The sequence below is a fragment of the Opisthorchis viverrini genome (assembly GCF_000715545.1).
Source record: "Opisthorchis viverrini unplaced genomic scaffold opera_v5_12, whole genome shotgun sequence".
Taxonomy (NCBI): Eukaryota; Metazoa; Platyhelminthes; class Trematoda; order Opisthorchiida; family Opisthorchiidae; genus Opisthorchis; species Opisthorchis viverrini.
This window is the reverse complement of record NW_008751668.1, coordinates 334,684-360,579: the sequence shown is the minus strand read 5'-3', so window position 1 is coordinate 360,579 and position 25,896 is coordinate 334,684. Positions and strand designations below refer to the sequence as shown.

The 25,896-nt window shown below is 42.0% G+C and overlaps 1 protein-coding gene across 1 annotated transcript in view; it reads right to left on the bottom strand.

Annotated features, from left to right (window-relative positions):
* Window positions 1–6,486: 6,486 nt before the first annotated feature.
* Window positions 6,487–25,896, bottom strand: part of T265_01114 (hypothetical protein) — a gene marked incomplete at both ends in the record, with an annotated part of 56,437 nt that continues 37,027 nt past the window's right edge. The window contains one exon of the mRNA XM_009165075.1: window positions 6,487–8,646. Coding sequence (XP_009163339.1) covers window positions 6,487–8,646 — 2,160 coding nt within the window. The remainder of the gene's footprint in view (window positions 8,647–25,896) is intronic.

Genomic DNA, 25,896 nt, shown 5'->3' with positions numbered 1-25,896 from the left:
AACTGAACTGCTTTTGGAAAATGTTTGGAACCGACTGATTACTCATCGTTTTAGATGGGCTTGGTAAACAATTGATAGTTTTTAACTAGGCAACGTTTGCTTTTGACACAAAATCTTCATCAGGCGTCATCCTTTTTGTTTTCTGGGATTCTGGGTCACATTGTTGCCACAACGAGACAGTAAAACTAACAACAAACAGCCTTTTTTACACTGTGGTTTCACATTCTTTCTGTGTTCAATGATTCCAGGTGCTGAGCTCGGTTTTTCGTCAGTAACTCTAACAAATCTAATCTGATTACATAATGTTCCACCTAATCTTAAAATGTTTTCAGTTTAACTTCTGATTTGTGGTTAATAACTCCATTATCCACTGGTTCACATACTGTGAGCTACATTGACTTTTCCGTTTAACAGCCTTATTCATCACGACTAGTCTCTCACCCAACAGAACGTTGGGCTTGCGCAAACAGATTGCAAAAGATTAACTTTTTTGTCCTTCATAAAACGAATACTGTTTTGGTGCTGCAAAGATTGCCCATTCTAAAGCACCCTAGTATAAAGAGTGCTCTGTAATCAAAAACACCAGTTGTACGCTATGTAGAATTTTTTCCAAATGAACAGCCCAAAGTCAGAGGTACAAATAATACCAATGATACTAATGATACTAATAATAATAGTTGGTTACCCAACTAGATTCTTTCCTTTCCTTTGGAGAGCGCTGGTTTGACTTTGTCATAGACAGCTTGAACGTCGTTGTCAAATCACGTTTTGAGAGTCATGAACTATGTATTCGGCAGTACAATACAATACAATACAATACAATACAATACAATACAATACAATACAATACAATACAATACAATACAATACAATACAATACAATACAATACAATACAATACAATACAATACAATACAATACAATACAATACAATACAATACAATACAATACAATACAATACAATACAATACAATACAATACAATACAATACAATACAATACAATACAATACAATACAATACAATACAATACAATACAATACAATACAATACAATACAATACAATACAATACAATACAATACAATACAATACAATACAATACAATACAATACAATACAATACAATACAATACAATACAATACAATACAATACAATACAATACAATACAATACAATACAATACAATACAATACAATACAATACAATACAATACAATACAATACAATACAATACAATACAATACAATACAATACAATACAATACAATACAATACAATACAATACAATACAATACAATACAATACAATACAATACAATACAATACAATACAATACAATACAATACAATACAATACAATACAATACAATACAATACAATACAATACAATACAATACAATACAATACAATACAATACAATACAATACAATACAATACAATACAATACAATACAATACAATACAATACAATACAATACAATACAATACAATACAATACAATACAATACAATACAATACAATACAATACAATACAATACAATACAATACAATACAATACAATACAATACAATACAATACAATACAATACAATACAATACAATACAATACAATACAATACAATACAATACAATACAATACAATACAATACAATACAATACAATACAATACAATACAATACAATACAATACAATACAATACAATACAATACAATACAATACAATACAATACAATACAATACAATACAATACAATACAATACAATACAATACAATACAATACAATACAATACAATACAATACAATACAATACAATACAATACAATACAATACAATACAATACAATACAATACAATACAATACAATACAATACAATACAATAACAATACAATACAATACAATACAATATTTCAATCTCGTAACTTAGTGACGTATTCGTCCGCCAAAAGTGCACACTTTGTGTATGGAAATTTCCGTTGCCTCGACTAACTTGACTTGTTAATGAAATCGTTCTACTCACCAGTTTGTCCAAATTCTGTGATTTCATTTCATTTCATTTACAGGGCAACAGAAAAACTGTGGAGAAGTTGACAAACCATTTATTGGTAAATACTTCGTGAACACGTTAAACCAAAGCGAGTTGAGGATTAAGTCAACAGGATTTTGTCATGCCATTTTATTATTTTGAAGTCTGATTGTTTAAGTACACTAACTGATTCAATACGATCCACAGATAGGTTGATGCACGAAATCGGGTCGATAACAATGTTCAATAGTAACTGATCTTGTTTCCACCATAGCTAACTCTAGAAGCAGCGGTGTATTTTTGTATCTTGACGCAGTCGTTTTATGCTCTAAATCTCCATCGTGAACAATTTGCACAAATATCATAGGAGAGGCCTAAGCTGTTGTCGCTGTGAGGAACAGGCATCAAACTTATTGGACGTACAGTAGGATACCAATTGATTTGGTAAAATATTAAGAGAGTTGTAACTACCCGATGACAAACTCAGGAAGTCCACAGATAACGTTGAAGTTACAATTGCTTTTCATTTATCATAGTCTGTTACCTGATTATAATAAATTTGTTTCCGCATGAGGTTTCATGGACTGATGGTCAAATATGGGGAGTGAGGCTGTCTTCCACAATGTACTTCCGCAGTGATGTAGATGGATTGAGCAGAAAGCACTGCGATGCATGACAAATTTTCCCTATTAGAGGAGTAAAGCATGTCTTGGCGAATCCACACAGTTGGCCATGACATTAAAACCAAGTAAGGCCCTCCAGCTTGTGAATAACGCCCAGCATCTTGGAGAAAATATAATAAGATGTCCGTGTGGGTATCTCCACTTAGATTTTTCAAACATCCTTACATTATCAACATGTGATTATACTCACCCGACTGATTACCCTGCAAGGACTTGAACACAAATTTCCGAACAGAGGAGTCGCATGAATAAACCTCGCTCTTATTGATTTGGCTAGATTCATCGAATTATTGGATACGATAACCGTTAAAACATAAGCTTTATTGAAGTAGAACTGTGAATAAAGAATGCAACCTTAATTTTCTTCTACAGCTGGGTTGTCATCAAAAACCGCTCGACTTCTTGATTATACAAATTGATGATCAAGAGATGAGGACCGAAGTTGAAGGCGCAAAGAACCCGCGACACCACTTTTGGTTGTCTGATGAACACGGTGATGTTTTTTGCTACTTCGGTTGGGTTTTGTTGTTACGAGTTCAAAGAATAATTGGAAAACCTCTTTTACTGGGTAACCGAAATGACTCGGCTGCAAATCATTCATCACCATGAGTGGACTGTGGGTGGAAAGCGAGGTAAACCTGAATGTTCTCTATATTCTCTGCGTCACGTCTGCAGGACGAGCAGCTCATGTGGGTTGTGAAGAGGAAATGTCTCCCCAGGGAAATTCTACTCCTGATGTTAGGCTGAGCAAAAAAACCAGTTCATTTGTAAAAGGTGAACATGTCGATCACTATGTGTGTTACAGCTGCAGTCAAACGACTGGTTGCACAAGCTAATTCATTTTAATGAGCCAATAAGAGAATAGCACACATCCCCGAGTGAAATAAAACCACATCTATACAATGAATATTGTTGGCAAGTTCACTGTAAACTTATAAGATTTTGTGTTGAGTGAACTGGCTATTGATTAGCTGGACTCAAATGGTCGTATAATCAGGTTGTCTAGTATCACATTTAGGCCACTGGATTTGGGACCGGTGTTTCAGACAGAGTTGATTCCATCTTTTACCAAAAATAGTATACCCATCCCAACGCCGTAGAATTAGAAAACTGATACTACGCAAAAGCATTTACACTATTTTTGAGGTAAAACTCAAGATGATATAAAATATAGGCAGCAAATGAAACAAATTAAGAGCTACTCATACATTTATTTATGCACTGATTCTTTCCTTTCCATCATTTGTTCAGCCATTCGTTTAATGAGTCATGCAAATGTATACACAGCTTTCATCCATCTATCTATTTATTTATTTATTTATTTAATTTATTTATTTATTAATTTAATTTATTTATTCGTCCAGCTGGCCATGTTCTCATGTTCTGTCACCGCTTGCGTTGCTCAGCTGGGTATCACGAACATCACGTAGCAAATTAATAAACATGTGCACATATCTATTCGTTGGTCTAGTTTTTCCTCTTTCTTTCGTTACGTTGCAAATGTATTCATTCACATATGACCAGGTATTCCTTGGGAAAATGAATAAGTACATCGACGCCTTCATTAGTAATCTGTTTTAGGGAATTCCGCTTATTTTAATTCATTCTCCTAGAAGCCTGTCAGGATGTCAACTATGCCACTGCACCGCTGTACATGAAGAAGGCAGGACATGTTCACTTGATGGACGACGCTGCTCGAAAGGTGACTGAAGTCACTTCGACAGCCAGTGACCGATTTCTTCCAACTTGAGACTCATTGGGTAGACGCGATCCCCGAGTTGCTGTTAAACTTAAGCTCTAAGCGATCACTAAGTTGTTTGCAACTGGCGAAATACATGGGTTTTAAAATTATGTTGGTGTTGATGGGAGCGAGTGCCCCAGCTGGATCTCCCATCTATGATACGCTTCAACTGAATGAGCGATTCAACTAAAATTCAGTTTGGAATCCCTTAAAACCATATTAGTTTGCAACTGGGCATATTTGCGTGTCTTCTGGAAAATACTAGTGTAAAACGACGCAGATAATACGCGTAGCTTGCCAGTTTGCATCATACACTGGGTTGAGCCAGTTCACAATGAGGAGAGTAACCAACGGGTTCAATTTGTTGTGATGGTTCGAAATAGTTTTTCCCTTAGAATGCTTATTTGTGACTAACAACTGGGGAGTACAGCCATAGTAGCTTCGTGTTCGACGAATTTATAAAAATGAAACTTCACAATATCTACGTGGCTGATAAGGTTGGAGCCCCCATCCAATTAGAGGTTGTGTGCACGGTGGTACTAAGCAGAGACTTGTTTAAAAAATTGTTTGAAAAAGATATTTTAAATGGTATCTGATGTTTGCCTGTGATAAAGGCGATAGACCTAAAGAAGGGCTATGGGGTTTACCTTTTAATTGGCTAAGCAAAGGATTCAGAATACCCCTTGAACAGTGAATTTCGGAATTGGCCTGTCTCACTGAACTACATTTATGGTCGTAGCGCTTAATGAATAATGTCAAATGCAGTTTGGGCCAGCTGCATGCGCACCTACCTAAACCCTCTATATCCAGCCTAAACCAGATGAATTAAGACCAGCCGGTGAATGGCAGGTGGTAGTTCTGATGCCATCAGCATCAGCTGGTGGACAATAATTGCCAGTTCCAGTAGGTCAGGACCGTGGACACAATGAATCATTGATATCTATAACGAACGGAAAGGGGTTCCGGTAGCCCGTACCACATACATATGACATCCGGGGAATACGCATATGATCAGCTAGTGTTAGGCGTTATTCAGCTTGGTCTGTAATAGAAAGTCACTTTTAACACCCCTGCTCAAACAGAAAAGAAGTACTAATCCAACGGTGTCCGTTTGGAGTAGACTGGTGGCCTTATCGCTTATGAGCCGAAATTCCCTGTGGCAACCTGTAGTTAGTCATGATCTTCCTCCATTCCGCTCACACGATGGTGATCAATGAAACAAAGCGAGCATCAATGAACCTCCACCTGAATTTTTCAGTGTGTCAAAATACCGATTGCATTCTGTTCCGAGGCTTTCTGATCATGTTCTTGGACAGCAAATTTATCAGGCGACAGTGGTTTTACACACGATCTTAACTTAATGGAATTTAGCGAAGCCGCAAAATATAGTTTCATTAGAAGTCGAACAAGGTGCACTGTGTTTTATTAAGGGTACTCAATAAGTTCTACTGAATGAATCAGCAGCTCAAAAATGAAGAACGGTGGAAGAGAGAACAAGTGAAAATCAGCAGTGAAGATAACCGAAAAGGGGATTATGTACAGCTGTACTTGGAAGCCAATAACTCTTTTCCGTATGTATGAAGCGGTACGTGTATTTGTCCGTGTCTGTTTTTGATCACCCGGTCGCAGTGGTGAAGATGGAGACGAGATGAATGGTTGCCTGCCTATCACGAGGAACAAATGAGTATGTAATGTCAGAACAGCGGTATTCCGTTGTATGCGTGGGAAAACAGGGAGTTGTACGTACTTTACATCACCGCGAGTCGATACGCGAATAGTTGTACCATGCCCGGATGTATCCACGTTTCGTGGATTTGTAATGAAATTTTCGATTTGAATATGGGGTAAAATTCAACAGACTTCATTTGGAAGCAAAATTCTGTGCTTGATCACATGATAAATTGTGTAACGAACCGGAAAGACTGAATGATATGTTTTCTTTATTTACCTGCCACATTGACTAGAAGTGGTCATGGCCAACTGGGCAGAAGCATAGTTTAGTAGAAAAAGATAACAAAATTGTCGAAATTGGGCAAAAGATTTTGGATGTTATAGCAGTGTGACACCTTTGTTAGAGCGAAAGTCACAACCAACATCGCTTGCGTTGATTAGGTTTGATCGGCTCAACGTACCGACGGCGTTGGTCCACGATGGTAGGTCCATCACTCGGGGCACATCATACTCATGACTGCCAGCGATGGAATACGGTGATCCGGGTGGGGCTGTTGCTGTAGCGGAAACCGGCCAGTAAGCCAGCTGAGTATGAACAGGTCGCAAGTTTGTTAAGCAAGGGGACACAGTGACGTCTGAATGAATCATTGGATGCAGTGATGTGCTTGGACGAATTAAAGGGGTTGATACCAGGTGAGCTAGGCTGGAGGGGATTTCATCCGTACCGGAACTGGATGAAGTCTGAGCAGAAGGATGAACAGAAGATTGTAAATAATGATTGGGGAGGTTGGAAAGGTGAGTAAATTGAGGGGATATCGCGTTGCGGGAATCAATTCCAGTGAAAATTAATTGTGGATATGGATGCTGCGCTGACGTCTGCCCATTGTCTTTATACGCCAAATCTGACCCATTTTGTGTTGAAGAGCATTGCGTTTTTTCTGTTCTCATGATTTCTGCACGCGACATTGTGCCTGGCTGGTAGACAACTTTAGCGTCAGTAGCATTGATGGAACTGGCACTAGATGACAGACGGAATATGGTATGTGGGCGCAAAGCGCTTAGACATCGAGCACCGATGAACAGAAGAATGAGTGTAGCCAAAAATGTGCCTCCGACAGCAAGAGCCATTTGTACAAGGGAAAATTGAGGCTGAAGTAGATAATGTGGTTCTGTGAACAACAAATCTTCTCTCATACTTGACCCCTTTGGCTTCGGAGGTACAGAGATGGGTGATTTGCCCTGAAATATGAACTCTGATTTGATCGGTGCTGTAGTATCCCGAAATTCGGCGGCATCTTCTTCATGCGTAGATGATCTTGGAAGTGGTCCCCGAACTGTAACGACCACTTCTTGGGGATCTTGGACAGTGTTCCGTGTCGTACACTTATACTGACGTGCCTCATTACTCAACGTTACATTAAGTCGTACGGTGGAAGACGGGAAGGTTTGATTTTCAGTGGAAGGGTCAAGAGTGGGTTGTGCTTCACTTGGCAGACGCCTAATCTCTCTGAGATGACCACTCTCGACATACTGCCAAGCAACCTCTGGAGGTGTATTGCTGAGCAGCGTCGCAGTAGCTAATCGGCCCGGTTTTACAACGCTGGAATGTAGTGTGCGCGGAATGGCGACCGCAGTGCAGTCCAGTATCACACGACTTGCAGCGTCGGTGACGCTTACCTCGATATGTTGTATTCTGGAACTCGGACATAGGTGATCTACGCTCAGACGACGTAGCTCCAACAGGGTTTTCGCGCCACTAGAACTATGGCGGTACACACAAGTCATGTTTAGTCCAGGCAAACTGTTGGCCCACTCCTCGCTCAAAGCAGCAATCCATGCTAGGTTGCATACACACTCCAATGGGTTGGCAGTCAAATCAAGCAAATAAGTTTGGCCGTTGAAATGCTTGGAAAATCCTTCGTCCAAATGGGTAATACGGTTGTCTGACAGAATGAGTCTATGCAGATTGTTCACTTTGGAGAACATACTGTAACGAACAAAATATAAGTTATTTCCTCTAAGATTGATTTGATCTGCCGTTAGCCCATCAAATGCGTCGTCTGAAATCTGAAGACCATGACTAGCTGTAAGGTTATGCTGTTCTTGTAAGTAAAGGTTGATCAGTTGAAGTCCGAAGAAGGTGTATGTGTCCAGTTGTCTTAAGGCATTCCGTGACAAATCCAAATGCTTCAACTTAGTCATTCCCAAAAAGGTCTTGCTCTCGATCGCTTGCAAATTACAATAAATGATGCTCATATGTTCCAAATTTTCCAGGCCAGTCATGTTTGCTCGAGTTAGGATGCTCGGAGCAGGAAAACTACCTTCTTGTATGTAAAGCTTGTTCACACCTCGAGGTAGGTTTGTAGGAACACCCTGTAAGCGGTCCTGACGATTGCAGTCAACCACTGCCTCACCTGAAGGACAATGACAATGCATTTCGCACAGTCCCAGTTGGACAAACTGTGGCTTGCTAGTGCGGATTCGGAGTGCAACCAACAACCAGACGCCGACAAGCACGTTCAAACAAGCGGATGGCATGTTGTCTCGCTGCCGGTTTTCGGTTGTGTCCTGATTCCCAGACTACCACAAAAGCACGCAAAGTTCCAGCGATGAGGCAGCACGTGTGTATGCGTTTTCGTCGTCACCAACCCGATTAAACTAGTTGGAAACTGGGACACCGCACCTGATAAATGAAGATAAATTGGAAAAAGTGAGAACCAGCCTGTGTTTGGCGGAGAAGAAACGAAAGACAGTTTAAGGTTCTGTTGGACAGAATGGAATATAACTAACACGAACTAGTGAGCTATTGCCAGAATAAATAAATCACTCTCTGAATTAAGTTAGGAAATCCATTCTTTAACGATTACTATTCAGTCACTTGATAAAGCACGGTGTGCCTGCAACTAGCAGCCAGAAATAAAAAAAAACCAGACCCGTGTAAGAAGTTCCACACCAAAGAACATGGTAAGTTATGCCAACGTTTTCACGGAGATCACGAAGACAAAAGAGCAATCCGGTTTCTTAGTCAAAAGTTCCATTGGTTCCTTGAAGCACCGCCAAAAGTCCACTGCAGTTGCTTGATGACAGCAAGCATCAGTTGTTGGTTGGGGATATCAAACAAAATTATGAGGCACGCAGATATTGTTCCGGTGCAATCGTCAATGTTGTCAGTGCTGGATAGAACTTCGTTATTGACTTCATAGGCAATTAGTATAACTCAGTTAATGTAAACCATTGAATGCATCGGACTGCCTGGGTGAAAGCACTTCGGGGACACAACCGAGACCTAGTCGATTAAAAACAATTTCTCACTGTCAAGTGGCGTGGACTGGTATCGAGATACGTTCGCCGAATCGAGATGCGTTTTAAGTAAATGAGCATTCTAACAAGGCTATAACCTGTGGAGCTCCATGAAGGAATGCTTAGTTTTTTACTAAAGACGTTATTTTATTGCCAAATTACTTTGAGTATGAGTATAAAAGCTTTCAAATATGGCATTTCTATCGCTCCGAGTTCAGCTCAGAGAGAAATTTCATGCTTAAGGCTACGCAGTTAAAGATGTGTCGTTAGCATTGGAGAAGCTGATCTTGTCATGACGGAATTTGTCCGGTCAACTGAAAAGCATATACAGCCCCCTTCAATCATGTAGAATTAAATTGCATGAGACTATAAACGAAGATAACAACCGGTTTTTCTCTCGGCAGAATAGTTGTTGCTTGAAGCTTCCGATGGGGAAGCAGAAAAAATGACTGACATCATTTACAAACAGATTATTACCCTCTCTATATATTTACGATCTTTCTACTGGAGCAAAACGTGCACATTTATTACATGCGGCATTCTGTAAGAACCAACCATATTCTAAATATACATCCCAACTATATTCCAGCTATACAATAATCAAACACGCTTGACACTAGTAACTTATGCAAAAGAAATCGATAACTTTAAACTGAATAACGTAATCATCCCAGCTTTCCGGCGGACAGCCTGAGATGTTTACTAGGCAAAAATGAGGATTAAAATTCGTGTTCAGGGAATAATGGACTGAACGGGGGCCCAGAATAGCAACAAAGATTCATTTGTGAACCTGGAAAGTGCATGCAAACTTCCTCAAATTTTTCGCACAAGATGCGGTGTGCGAGATGCCAGATAGAAAGATGTGGATACACAAGATCAATTATTTGACAACAATGGCCAACTAACTTCACTTGAAGCGGGTATGCTCCTCTCGTTGCATTTGGACCAAAAGTGAGACTGAGAATCAAACCTTGAACGAACTTCACACGTTTGAAACGAACACCAACACACCTAGTAATCTTTTAGATGCTGTCGACGAACACATTTCAGAGCAGTAATAAAAGTTATCTGCATTCGCTGAAAGCATTGTGTCGGAGGTTCTTTCTGATAATTGAAAGGTAGTATAGCCAATCCAATGAAGACACTGGGGGGCCGGAAAACGCACAATTTGGGTGTTAGGTTTTTTCCCTAAAAAAGCTGGCACTTCTGTGAACTTGCAGTGTCAGAGGGGTCCTAAGACGGCAGCACTTGTTTAATTTAATTGATCTGTTAAAAGAGATGCCCAATGGAGAAGGCTGTTACTGACCAACTGTGTATGGGTGAAATTTCTGTCGATGATACCTTGCGCTCCTGTGCATACCAAAATATGGAGCAGTTAATAATCCAATTAAGCCCACTTATTCTTACTTACTTAATTTCTTACTTACTATCAAGACAAGAAGCGTCACGGACACTAAACGTCCTTGGTTGTTGTTGTGATCAGTTACCGGATATCTGCAAAATAGTCTCTTATGAGATTGTTTGAGTGAATGGTGTTACAGCACTACAAAGACAGTCTTGAATAACAAAATCCAGGCAAACAGGACAAGCTTTATCATTCAGCGTGCGCTCTATCTTATAGAGACAACATTGGGCAAACGTTTAAGGATTTTGCCTGAATGTTCCCCTTTAAAAGGTTTAGGCCCTATGAGTTGTTTCCGAAAGCTGGTACCTCGTCTGTACCGGCGAGCTGCATTTCGGTTGGGGGGAGGGGGGCTTAAGCAACCAGGTACCTATATTTGCCTGCATTTCCGTTGAGTACAGAAAAAATGTTCTCTCCGCTTTATTTTTTCGATGCTTTGAAACAGCAGTGTAAGCTGTGCCTTAATTTTGTGTACTAATGACATTTAAGGAATCCCTTTTAGCCCTACCGACATAACCAATATTCGACCGAGCTCAATATTCATTTTTGTTCTCAAGTTTGTTCACAACGTTTCGGGAACTAATGAAAGCTTTTTAGGTACCATTCTTGAGGTTACAAAATCAAAATTGTTGATTTCGATAAAAAGGTATTACTAGCGAGACGGTTTCAAAGCTCAATATGTCAAAAATTCAACCAGTCAGTTCGGTCAACAAAAAATCACGATTACTTAAGTCGTTTCTCGGAATTCGCTACGGGTTCCTGCCGGAAATTCAGTAAAAACTAAATCAAGAGCATAACACTTTTTTCTCCAGTCAGGCTGTCGCCCTTGTATCTCTGCACGTTGTTAGCAGACGACAAAGGAGTGGGTACCAAAAAAGCCCATACAGCTCCTTCATCTTTACTGGGGATCGCCAGCAGTGTACTTCTCTAGATTTTGGAATCTGTTACCTCCCAGTTGGTAGTTTGACCATGAGCAGTCACGGCTGATCAGCAGTCACATCAACCCATACATAGGACTTGGAACCATTCATCCTTCAGTCACGGAATTCACATCACACGGCCACATGTGTTTAATGGCCCCCCGAGTGACGACGTTCCAGATGGAAAATCCATTCATCGGGTGATTCATGTTCTTCCTCTAAGCCACTTATAGAATGTTGGTACTGTAAAGAGATTCCCTATACAAAAACCGGGCTCGAAAATTCGTAATGGAATTTCTGCGTTGTATGTTTAAAGAATGAATTCTATCGGTTTGTCTCAATGAGCCTTATGTTGGTCATCTGATCCTATACACTTCTATTTCGTAACTCTCTTCCAATTTGACCGGCTTAGAAATAAGTTGTCACCACCAGAATGCTGATCTCAACGAATACACAAAGCGCTGCGGAATGATTGAGCTAGCCGGTCCTTATGCATCTACACGTAAAGCTGAAACGTCTGCAAATACCTCCCCAAAGTGAGTCGTTCACTAACACGAAACTGAGTTTCGTTTTGTGGCAAAACTCATCAGCTTTTCTTCTGATGAATTTTGTGGGTTAGGTAGCCCGTGTGTGAATGAGACATGAATAGACCCATACAATTATACATGCATATATACACGCACACACAACAGAGCACAAATGCAGACAGAGAGAGTTGTTCTGCTAATTGTTCCTCGTTCATTCGGGTACACAAATCCCAGGGTTGAAGGAAATTTATCAGAAAAACCTCTTGGTTGTACGCGACGACTTCAGCATCTTATTCAATGGGCCTAACAGCTTCCAAGCTGAAAGGAAAGCTTTACCGGTCGTAAATTATGTAATTCCCGGGAAAAAAAACTGAAAACGGGATGGAAAGCATTGCGATTTCAACGTCGGGAATAAAAAGGCGATCATGTGCAAACCTTCCTTGTAGATCAAGGCAACCTAAATTGTGACCCTCTACAGTGGTTAGAACTGCGCCTTGAAATACCAGAGCCTTCGAAACTCCACACTATCTCCGTTGAGAGATAATTAATATAGGCTTTCGAGTTTTGGCAAGACGCTTTCCTCATGCAAGGTGGAAAATGTTCGCCGAGATAAATTTAATATTTAGTTATCCATTTACTCAACCAATTTGACAGAGTTTTCGGATGTCGAAGAGTAAGGATAGGTATCGTTACTTACACAGGTTAATATTCAGTCAAATAATTAACCTAAAAGAAACAAGCGCTATCTTACATACTCTCTCCAATCTGCATCAGGCGGAAGGTTTGCAACATTTTTAACCTAAATCTTGGTAAATTGAAGAATATATTACACTTTAGTAGAAATTAGGCAAGTTTTACCTTTTGTTAAGTTCTTAAATCGCCATATCTATGCGTTCTAGTATGCTTCGCAAAATTAGCAGATTTGGTTGTGGGTGGGAGAATACTGGGGGCACAAATGGCCTAGCTCTGTGCCCGCGCATTTCTACGAACACACTAGGGGGGGGGTGTCATCATAGGGGAAGCCGAAGACAGGGGAATTACTTAAAAATGATGACTTGAATTTGCACTTTCGAAATGAAAATGAAACCTCCGAGGTGGGAGATACTCGCACTTTCTTCAGGTGTGTCTAACGATATTCGAAAACTCTCCCTGACATTTTGCATCCAAGGTTGCTTCTCTAGCAAAAAAAAACGTACATAAGTGGGGGAAACTTTGAAATTCTGTATTACGTCGGTCTTATACCATTAATCTGTTTGTTCGGTGTGCTGTGGGACTTTTTGGATGCATGGATTTCGGGAGGAGACGAACAAGTATGAGCCACCCGAGAGGGCTCAAATTAACTGCCCGCCACTTCGACTTAACTACTTCCGTAAGTTTTTTTCAGGCGTAAAAATTGCAAAAAAAAGGCTGTTGAATGATTTTCTTGTCCATGGTGGAGTTATTGCCATGATGATTACATTGTGCACAAAAACTCATCTCAGACTTTCAGCATGTGATCCTTAAGGGTCACTGAGAAATTTAGTTGTCCAACATTACGCCACGATCAGTTTGTGAAGTGCGTATTGTCTGAAAGTAAACAACATCTGGAAGTAAAAGAAAGGCGTACAAAAGTTTTTTTCCGGTGATTTTAGCCTTTCGGGCTGGCCTCACTTGTGCAGAAACCTCATTCACATCAATTGCCTTTGTGAGCCGTGGAAGTAATGTTCAATGGATTCCATGCTAGCTGTGAGTCAGTGGATACAAAATCCAGTTCCGTGGGAACGGCGGAGATTCGAAGTTGGACCAAAGCATATATAATGCAAACAAAAAGGCGGAATGCTTGGACAGAATTCAAAAGGGATTCGAACGGGTGACTTGTCACCCAGATAAGAGTGCAGTACCGACCGAGCCACCGTGGATGCTACTTCCCCTCGTACATGTGCATTTAGTAAGCAAGAGGTTGCGGATTGAAATCCTGTCGAAGGACTGCCTTCTCGTTCGCTTGAGTCCACGTTCAAGGTTTCTGAGTTCCTGTTTCTTTAAAATCTATTCAAAACTTCTCGGATATCATGGCGATGTGAACATCTCGCCCATTGTGGAATTCACACAATGGCCCAAGTAAACCGATTATCCATTAGGCTGAGGTGAGCCTGATCATATTTGCCATCTGCGAGAGGCCCAAGTGGGACTGCCTTCTCGTTCGCTTGAGTCCACGTTCAAGGTTTCTGAGTTCCTGTTTCTTTAAAATCTATTCAAAACTTCTCGGATATCATGGCGATGTGAACATCTCGCCCATTGTGGAATTCACACAATGGCCCAAGTAAACCGATTATCCATTAGGCTGAGGTGAGCCTGATCATATTTGCCATCTGCGAGATGGCCCAAGTGGTTAGAGCGCGAATTTACTGACATGAAGGTCCGTGGTTCAAATCCGACCTCCGCCACTCGTTTTCCCCTGTCTAGGCTTGGGCAACCTGGCAGTATCCCAGCCCTCGTGCTTCCTTTGGATTGCATGGCAGCTAGGCACCGGAAGGGTGCTACAGCTGAACGCTTTTTTTTCGTTCTTTCTTTTCTTGCCATCTGCAAAATGCGGTAGTTCAGTAGGTAGGGCATTCTTACCAGTGAAGCGAGTGCTTGCCTGTTCGAGTCCTGTCCAATGCTCGCGTCCTTTCAGTTGCATTAGGTAGGATTGGGTGTCCAGTCCTATTTATTGGTTTCTCTCATTTCAGCTAATATATGAGTTAACCTTGAACCGACTGTAAAGTAATAAGTTTGCTAAAAGCGGTAAAATTATTCTGCTCACTTAAATGTTAGGAACAAAAAAGTTAAATATCTTCCAGGCAGTTGTCTCAGTTGCAGTATTTCTGTATCAAAGCCAACTGGATTTGCATTGCTCTGTATCACATAGACTATCCGGCGAACCTGAACCAAAAAGACATCAGTATCTAGTAATAATAAACCAACCAACTGAGACCAAGAAGCCGTTCATTAATTAATTGCGTATTAGACGTAGTTTAAGATCTAGAAAAGAAAGAGGTTTGTACGGACAGTTTGAGTTCGTTTAATATCCTGATAAATAAAGCCGTTCTGGTACCATTTGCTTTTGAGTTTTGTGAAATATCAAAACAGACCACCAGAAGTCATCTATTTCAAGATGTAGTGGTTAGATGTAAGAGACCAGCTGATTACAGAATTCCCGGTTCCGGCAACCCAAACATAATAATAAAATAGTAATAGTAACAATATCCAGGAGGTGACAGGTTCACCTATATGGACATGAGTTGCAGGGAATCGGAATCGGCGGGTAGTTAAAACGGGTGACTTTCCCATAATGAGGACTTGTAGCATAAAAACACTTTCATAATGAGTCCGATTGATTGAGGCTGGTCATGTGACACTGTGGTTCATATCACACCGGCACCTCTTTATATTATTTTTAGAGGTCTTTACGTACGTTTGTACGAGTGATGAAAAGTGTGGGAGAAAATTTTTATGGACTTATTTTAGTGCTGATTTTCTCTTACGAGTAACGCGCGCGTTGTATGGGCATCCAAGTCCTTCGGTATCACAAGCTTGCAGGAATAAAAAGATGTCTTATGAATGATGCATAATGATATGCATCTCGAAGAGATAAGACAGTTTGACGGCTTGAGAAACCTTTTGGATTTTACTTACAGCATTCACAGAGTCTGTCCTATCAGGTTGGTCGATGGATAGAGGCCTGACAAACTGCCTCCTGGCTCTCCGGGTTAGGAGCAAACATAACAGGTGTTCCTTACAATATGGATCACTCTGGTAGTTTCAAACCTGCTACCACTGTCTTGAGGTGAGGCTTTTGAGCCTAAATCTTTGGGTTCGTGCGCTTTGGCAGCATCTCGGTCCACATGCAGCCGTGAGCTTTACAGATAAACGTACATTCATACCTTGTCAGTCGTCGCTTGGTGACGTCAGTTGGGTCGCCTCATCTGGGTGGATGAGCGAAAACGTGTGACTGAATCCTCCTATTGTCTTCACTATTATCTAGTAACTCTAGTCAACCTTACTTGACAGTTACTCCTTTGTGGACCCTAGCTGAAGGCACTTCAGTCAGATACCCATGGAAGTTTACTTCACTGTTCACATCTGCCACTCTGTGTCCGCTATTCAGGACCCGTTCTCCTGTTTTTATTGCAGAATTTTTCAGGATAAATTCTAAACAGAACGTCTAACAAGTTGCTGATGTACACACTCTAGATACTCCGTCGTGTCTACTGGATCACTGAAACTCGAATACAGGATCCAAGTACAATTGTTAGGCTTACGGCAAGCTCTATATGGGGGCACTACAGACCATGAATTTCGGGTGATTTTTAGGTTGGAAACAAACTCGAATACAGGATCCAAGTACAATTGTTAGGCTTACGGCAAGCTCTATATGGGGGCACTACAGACCATGAATTTCGGGTGATTTTTAGGTTGCTGCAGCGAGTTGCGCCCGCGTTGGCATAGACTTTAGCTTACGAAATGCGGTTTAATGCTTGACCGGGTACCTGTAGACAGCCTACTCTGTGCTGCCCAACTATCCGTTTCTACAGAACCTTGAAATATGAAAGTTCCTTGTCTGCCGTACTCATTTATGCGCCAACAAATAGTCACTCCGATTCTTTGAGAAGCATATTCTACTGAGAACTGACCACTCTCTTATCCACCAGGAAGAGCTCTCCTAGAGTCTTATTAGCAGAATATTCCAATGCACAAGAAGAGCGTCTCAGTTGATCAGAAGCAGACCTTGGTGACCTGCTTAGTCTGAACGCAAAACGCAATGATAATGGTTAATGACTTCTGGAACTTTTACTGATCACCAGTAATTTCTCAGTAGTGCTCAGTTTAGACGCAGAGAGCACCGTTTTGCCACATGGTGTTTCCATACTGCTGAGCAGCCTTGAAGTCGAATTTAGCACTGTCGTAAACCCCCGATATTGTGATTCGGTCCTTGATTGCCAATCGATCTGATATAACAAGGCTTACTTAGATCACACCCTTGTTCGGAGCAGACTTCCACTGAAGTTTCACGGTAAACTCCAGAACCAAGCTCCCTACTTAGCAGCTGAGGGATTTGTGAGCCAAACGTTGGGGAGACATACCAAAGAATACTATACAATGCATAACAAGCAGATTCTTGGAGGGACATTGGTCACAAATGAGATGAGATGACCACGGCTACACATGATGACGGGAGCTCTGCTTGTGTTTCTGACTCCGTACACGGAATCCAAGTAGTCACTATCACTGTTTCCACCAGTGGGTGTAAGTCGTACACGGCTACTGTCTTCCCTTGTTTTGCGACATCCATCTTCCACATCTTCTACAAGGTCTGAGACCACCAAAAAGGATTTCGCCCGGGTAAAATGTGCACTGATAGTATATTTATATCAGGTCAACCGTTTGAGAAATGCCACGTACACAGTGGACAAGAAGTCGCGGTTTCCCTCTAATTTAGAGGGGCCTTTGACTTTAATGGTAGAATAGCTCTCCTAAATATGCTTGGCTAGATGGAGTGTCCTTGAAGTTCGTAAACATTTTTTGTGCCCTTTACTCCCATACATCCGGTTGGGCTAGGATATACAGTAGACCGCTCAGAAACGTTCGTTAGAGTTTTTCCTCTCCCTCCTCTTTGTTGTTCACTTATGTCGTCGACGTTAACATGGAACGCACAATCCAAGGGACAGTGAATCTAGGAATCAAAATCTCATCTGGGAAAAAACTAATGGACTTCGATTATGCGGATGACATTCTGCTTTTTTATGAATATTTGTGCGCGCAATATACTTTGATCAGAATGTTGGAGCTCATACAGTGATTTGGCAGGCATATCGCACTTTCAGAGTGCAAGATTTCCTATCCCCATATGCTTCGGAATAAAGAGCTTGAGTGTTTTGGTCGGTTTACATATCTTGACAGCTGCATAAGCCGTGATTGTACTGTAGCGGATGAAATCGCTGTGCGAGTACCGTTCGTCAACTACCATCACTCGTGGCCTCAGTAGCGAATTTCGCTGAAGGTAAATGACTGCGTATACAAGTCAGCTGTATTAGCAGTCATGGTCTATGGTTGTGAAAATTGGCCCATCTGATCCGAGAACCTTAGATGTCATCAAGAGTTTGGTCACTGGTGTTTCCGTAGCATAGCAAGAGTAAGTTGGCTGCAGCGAGTCCACAATGAACTGGTGCGTAAGCCAGCACTTGACAGAGAATCCGACTCATCAGAGCAGCAGATCAAACTTACGAAGTTAAGGAGGTTGTGGCATGTGGTACTTGTGCCAAACAATCGTCTACTGAAGAAAGCAGACTTCTGTTCCGAGCGACCGTTGGAGAAAATTTCGTGGGGTACAGGCAGTGACATTGCAACATGAAATGAAAGCGGCTGCAGTCTAACTGAACTCTGTACGATCTTCGTTCGTTCCTGCTGATACCCACGTGATCCTGCTTGTAGGGGGTTTAAAACTCTGCAGGACATGGTATGCAAGCGATTTCAGTGGCGCGAATGCTGTTGTTTCCTAACCGAACTGCTTGGCTTAAATTCGCCTGTTTTTGTGTGTGGAGCTTAGGTTGGTTGAGGTTCGCAAAGGAGCCTGATCAACTTCACGTTTTCTGACTAAGACGCCCTCCATCATGTCAGGGTAGATCAGCGAGCTGCGTTTGGTCGGAGCGTAGCTCGCACTCTTGAAGTGATTTTCCTTTGCTTTTGTTACGAACCTCGAGAAGACACTTAACGATGCTAACGTTTATTTTACTCCCATTAAAGATCCGTGTAGAGCACTCATAGGTGAGCAAACAAGGAAAGGGGTGAAATATTCAACAGGTATTCCGAATTTTGAGTCAACGCCCTTCGCAACAGGTCAACAGCTGTATCAGCTTAACAGATATTCCTGTACTGGATATTAGCATCCCGGATGATTGACTGCAAACCACAGCGGCCTTTAATTGTCTGGGGTCAATGGAATAACCCGCAGCTGGTGGATGATATGCCTGCACCCACCAGTTGCCTTGAGACCATGCTTTCAAGCCAAAGCTTCCTGTCAAGACAACGGTCGTCCTTTTATCTAGGTTTAGCTGTCCTGACTGTATCGGAACCTGAGTACAACCGAAAACTCCGAAGCTAAAATAGTGCCGTCACGCAATTTGGGATGCCAAAGCTCAGCTGGAACTTCAGCCACAGATTCAAAAAACCAACACCTGAACGGTAAAAAAAACATAGTACCACCTAGTTGTCACCCACGGAACCCAACATCGTTTGCAAAGCATCCACTGATTACCGGTCATTCTGTTGACCCCAAACAATCATCCACAGTTCAATCGTGCAACTGATCACCCGAGATTATAGCATCCAGTGCAGCAATACCCATCAAGTTGGGACAGCCACTGTGATGTTGCAAAGAATATTTACTCAAAACTTCACCACTGGTTTTCTTCCTGAGTCTGGCCATTTGGTTGCAAAATTTCAAATTAAAAACATCTGTCTTGTGTGACACTAAACCTCAACTACCCTTCAGCCTTCTTTCATTCGCTGTTATCATGAGCTAAGCCCATATACATGTGGCATTCATAAGGTTTGCTTAAGCTAAAAAAACGTCAACATCTTGTCTATTGTCTTTTGTCGAATAAGGAGGAACTCCTCGGAGTTTGCGCTTACGTTGAACCCAAAGCAAAATAACTGCGCGTATCGGCGGTGAGTTGGTACCAGTTAAATGACACATACTTGCTCACTCAGGATGAGATTATATCGGCATTGACGCTCGCAGCCATTGTCTTTGGATCTCAGATACGATTACTGAGTAAAACTGAACCATGCAAAAACCCTTGAGTTTCGTCATCACTGGTCAGATAACCTTCATTTCTCATAGACTGTGAACTAAACCCTTCGTGTTTTGCAAACAAGCACTTCGTTTACTTTATTTAGGGTGGAATAGCAACTTTTAACATGAAGAAATGACGGGAGTGAGTCCGGTTAATACAAAGACTTATTTCTCGTAGAACTAATCGACCGCAGAAAACGAGGCGATTGGTATGTTACTTCATGATATCTATCTACCAGCATTACGCATCACTAGGCAAGATAGTGAACTTCCAATGTGGAGTTTAAGGTGAACGATACACGGACGGGACTCACAGGAGAAACCCGGGAGATTTACCCCGAAAGGCGGTCTGATGAACTCTAAATCAAAAGACTTTCTATAACGGACAGCCACTGAGATGGCCGAAACGCTACTGGGTTAATATGTCTTCTCATTGCCGACGAACACAACACATTTTTCTATCTACTCCTCTCATTGTACCTAACGGTAATTCCCATTCATCTGTGCTTCATTATGTGCAAAAATAACATTGATTAGCTTTAGTTACGGATTAGATTCAGCCTGGATCAATCATGTCTGCGGACTGAACAGCTCTTTTAGCAACTCAGGTGAACTCTGTCCACTTTCACTGACCGTTTCCTCTTATTGTTGAGACGTCTCATAATCTCATATCCGGTACAAGTTAGATGCACCAATATAGTGGACGCCACGCCCTCACTGAGCCCAGCGTCTAGCTCTTCAGACGAATCAGTTGAAAAACATAAGTATGACTCTCAGGTAACTCATTTGTTTTCTCCGCATCTAGGCTATGTGCCTTTTTGTGCTAGTGAATTTATAGCTGATTATTCGTCAGTACTAAATTCATTTTACGTCCCTCTGTTTTTGGAACAAGGAGAGCAAAATCACTTCCCCGTATGTGAGTCGCTGAAGCACGTCTCTAGGTGAATTGCGTTCTCAAGTCCTATTCTGACTGACGTCAAATTCGGCAAACACCGTGGCGCTTGTTCAAACCTTTACCTAACCAGTTGTTTCCGAAATCTAGCATTCACTTCAGTACTTATAAGAGTCACGTTTACCTCAGATGTTCGATCCAAGTACAGATGATTACCTCCTATCGTCGCAATGTGCCGAATCCTTTTTCTATATAATCCTACACGTATATCTAACAAGCTCGCCTCTTGCTTTCATTGATGAATACCTTATGGATCTGCGTGTTGAAAATCTACCTTAGTGCAGAAAGCTTACTTACCCTGACTTGACAGGGACATACATGTAAGGCGTTCTAATTTGACCAATAGAAGTTTCTTAAAATAATTTGAGGGCACAGCGATTAATCCGCGGACTGTAATTCAGAAAACAGATTGTTAAATACAGTCTCCCGATTGGTCAAATTTTACGCCACACCATCAAGAGTAACCTTCCAGAAATCAGAAATATTATTACGTTTGTGCTTGATAGACTTGGATCTTGCATAGGCTTTCTAAACACCTGCTTTACTGAACCTGGAGACCAAACTCAGTACAGTTGCCACCCAAATTATCTCGGTGATTTAGCGCGTCAACTGCAGTCAGGCGAAATACCAGTGCCACACTCGTATCGTTCAGTGGCAAGCAATGAGTGATGCTCAGTCATGCATATCCCATTGCGATTGTTCAGACAGCCTTACTGCCTGCCTCTCCCACACTCTGGCAAATGGCAGACACGCACCTTTTGGTTCGACTAAAGATGACTCCTCATTTACCCCATCTTGCTGTTTTCCCGACTCTTTGTGAGCTTGTTACACCGTGCACGACTTCCCCAAACAAGAGAGGGAGGCACTGGAAACTTTGGCTACGACAAGACAACAAACCGAGAACCGACCAGGTTGTCTACGGACGTCACCCCAAACAAGAGAGGGAGGCACTGGAAACTTTGGCTACGACAAGACAACAAACCGAGAACCGACCAGGTTGTCTGACGGACGTCAGTTTGCTACGACACTAGAGAACGACAAAATGGTCAGAAATGGTGGGCACAAACTGACGAGCCGAGTGAAGATAAATGCCAGTTTCACTGTTAGCCTCAAAGAAAGGCAGACATACGTTCACGAATTAGAGCAAGTTCGCATGACTCACAAATTTGAATGATGGAAATTGACGGGTACCTTTCGGTACTATTGGGAAATAAAAGTATCGAGCAGTTTGTTAGATATGTACTTGGGTGTGAAAAACACCAACCTAGTGAGGATAAAATACTTCATTCTGTAGGTACTGAGGGGGGAATTGCTGGCTTTCGTGGTACATGCAGGCGTTGGCCATTGTACAAACAGGTATCTGATCTTCAGGTGGTTCAAACCTTACACAATTAAAGAAACTCATTAATCTTGACAACGCGATTTTTTGACAGTGAAATTCTTCTAAGCGACATGAATAAGAGTGTTTTCAAGTGAGAAACTACCACAGTTTATCTAAAAAGCGTCGGCAGACTGTCGGGGCCTTATTCTTGTCCCCTTCAGAGGGTCAAACGTGCAACCTCCCGATGAAGGTATCTGCAAACTGCGTTTCAAAATCGTGAACTTATTCAGCTCTGTCTACAGAAGAATACTCCACACTGAAAGAACCGCCAGTTCTGATATGCAGTAACAAGTCTAGTAGCAATGACGACGGGGGAGATTAAGGCAAAATATTGCCAGTGCATGATAATAGCCATCAAGGGAACTTCGCTGGGGGAATGAGTTCAGTTTCCTCAAGAACCTATGAGTTGACGTGTGGGTAAACTGGGGTAGACGAATCGATGTTATGGCCATGTTTCTGATGTAGAGCAAATTGCACGGGCTACTCTAGTTACCCAAAGTATAGAAGCAGTAACCCTAATCACGACCGCAGCGTCCTGCCGATCATTTGCACACACCGTAGCCTCAGCTGTAAAAAACAAAGTGGAAACGTTGATTATGGATTACCTAAAAGGTAGTACAGGAGTCAGCCGCAAACCTCTTATTCTGGGTAAGTTAAATACATAAAACTCACAAACACACATTTGAGGCAACGCTGTTCACGCTCTTGTGCTCCAAAGTCCTAGCTCAACACAAATCAGAACCCGCGCGTCGAAGCGGTAAGTAGACACCATAGGTACTGGACTTGGCTATCACCAGGTTTCCGAAAGGCCTCGTGGGCATCCTTCTGCCCCTGCTCTTTGGACATAGCGATCAAAAATCATCACTATACATTACAGGACTGATTGTCCCAAAGACCCGGAAGATTGTCTCAACCAATTCTCAAAATGAAACATATTAGGAAATCAACAGAGGAAACACATCTGACGTGGGAATATAAGGTGAGAACGCAGCTGGGAAAAGGTGGGTTACAATCAGATCACATCTTCACTGCTCTGATTGAGGGGAATGCGCCGGTAAGACACACACACAAGAGAGGACTTCCGCCATAGCATTCCACCGGTGCCAAAGCAGCACAAGGAAGAAAGATGAGAATCCGGGGGTTGTATTCCGTTTATTGTAATGTAACGGGGATGAATGTTTGAAGTAGGGAGCAAACGGCACCATGAGTTTTAGCTATCACAGAGTACCAAAACAAACACAAAGACCTACTTTAACTAGGCTTGCATTAGACTGTGCCACGCCAGACGTAGAAAACGATAACTGCTGTTGCAGTTGGAAAAGATGACTAGACCATCACTCCCAATCCACTTCTTAGACACTCAAAACCCAAAAAAGAGGAGAGGACCGAAAAGAGTCCGTTGAGGATGGAAGGTGGACCAATGATCGTAGACTGCACTGACAAATTTGGAGACGTCTTTGAACATCTAAACGGAATTCCAAGGACGAAAGCTCCCAAGTAAGATGCATAACATCCTGCCAAACTAATACCGCTGCTCTTACTTTGCAAGGCAAACAAGGGGTCTTTTCCTAGAAGTAAAAGTTAACCGCTTTCATCCATATACACAACGGTTGATAAAGGGGTCACGAACAATTACATACAGGTTAGGCTGACCTACGTTTTGTTGAAAGTTCAACACCTAACCACAGTCAGTCTGTCCTCGAGAGAACAGCACGGCAGCTGTCCAATATAATTTCACTGTTGATGAGGGTAGTCAAAAGCGTGAATAAAGAGGATGAGCCAGTCTGTTCCCCCGAATTTCAGGAAACCTTTGGTGTGGTCAGGCACTACGCGCTGCCACTAAAACTGGCAACCTTAAATCTTGGCCCAACCGTTCCACGGTGAAGCTAAAATTTCCAAAATTCAGGGAATTTTGTGTTGGTAGAGGATTATACGTCCTGAGGTGGTCGGGCAAGAAACTGGTCCCTCAAAGGTCGGATCTCCTTCCGATTATAGAGGTCAAAGACCTTGAAGTTGATCTGGATCTCTAGGTTTGTTGGTCGTGATAACCTCTGCCGAGGTGCCATTAACGGGACATAAACAAGTTCGATGCCTGGAACATATTATGAGTGCTTCACTTTCGTGCCGGAACATCTCATCTGGCACAATTCAGAAAGGCGCTCCAACTAACCGGATTCTTGAATAAGTCAGAAAATCTAACTGTCTACACAGTTTGGGACATACCTTACCTAGCGGCTTTCATCCTGAATTGACTACAGGATGTCAAGCGGTAGCCAGAGAAACAAACAACACACCGTGTTAGGTGGAACCAACTATACTTTGTAGTGATCCTATTCATTCAACCAGATCCTGGATACTGCCTATAAGCTTGAAATCGTCTGTCGTACGGAATTCACTGCACCGTCAGTCATGCAGACGTGTATATCTGACCTCTTCGAGCAAATCGGCGGCTGATGTCGGTGAACATATTCCCGCTAACAACTCTGTGGTGGTTCGTTCATTTCAGTATGATTGTACTCATGGCCGTCAGCACAGTTTCTTAGTTGGAGTATGTAAGTGTGAAAAAGCACCGAAGTCAGTATTCCAAATGATCATTCTAATTTAACCATGGGATTAGCATAATTACCCACCAGAGCAGTTTCCGTATTCACCTATATTTGGGCGAGGTCCGATGTTCAGTCTGTTCATTAGGCCGGGCGATTCTAGTCATGTGCATGCCACAATCACCCGACCAACGAGTCTCGATTCCGCAAGAATCCTCCTAACTCTGAAGATGGGAATTCATGTGAAAGATTTCAGTGAAAGGAGGCAAGACACACATGATTTCCAGGATATCGCGTTTAGGATACTTGAAACCTTTTTACGAAGAATGGCCAAGGTTATTTATGGGTACACAGAGAAAAGCAACAGTTGATTTTCATCTCACGTAATATTCAGTTTGGTCCACCGCTGAAATGCATGTTGGACTAACTTATCGTGATGATTTCTTCACTGACCAACATGTGGCTTCCAATTCGCGGTAAGTCACTTTATCAGGAGTGATTGCATTTCCAGGCTAATATGTGGTGAACTGGACCAGACCAACGTTACTTAAGCTGATTGTGAGTGGAAAAATAGCTTTCACTCTGTCTCGATCTATTGTTGAATATCGACGACATACTGACAAACAGTCGAATCGCCTTATCGGTTGATCAGTACGCTTCTCTTTGCAGGGCGAAAGCTTATGAGGGTGGACTGTGGTGAGCAGACTAATAGGGCCTCATCCTCATGCTCGTTTGCCGCTTTTCATAGCCTACATCATCATCATCATTGTCAGCTGTAAGAACCGCGTACTCGTCATACACTGGTTGTAGCTGCCGCAGTTTCGTTCACCGATGATTTGGGGGGGGAGGGGTAGGTAGCTGCGCATTGCACGCGCGACGTGGTAAATTGGTGCATAAATCCAGCACTGTCAGTGGGCTGTCAAGTGGGGGGGGGGGTTGGAAAAGAAGCT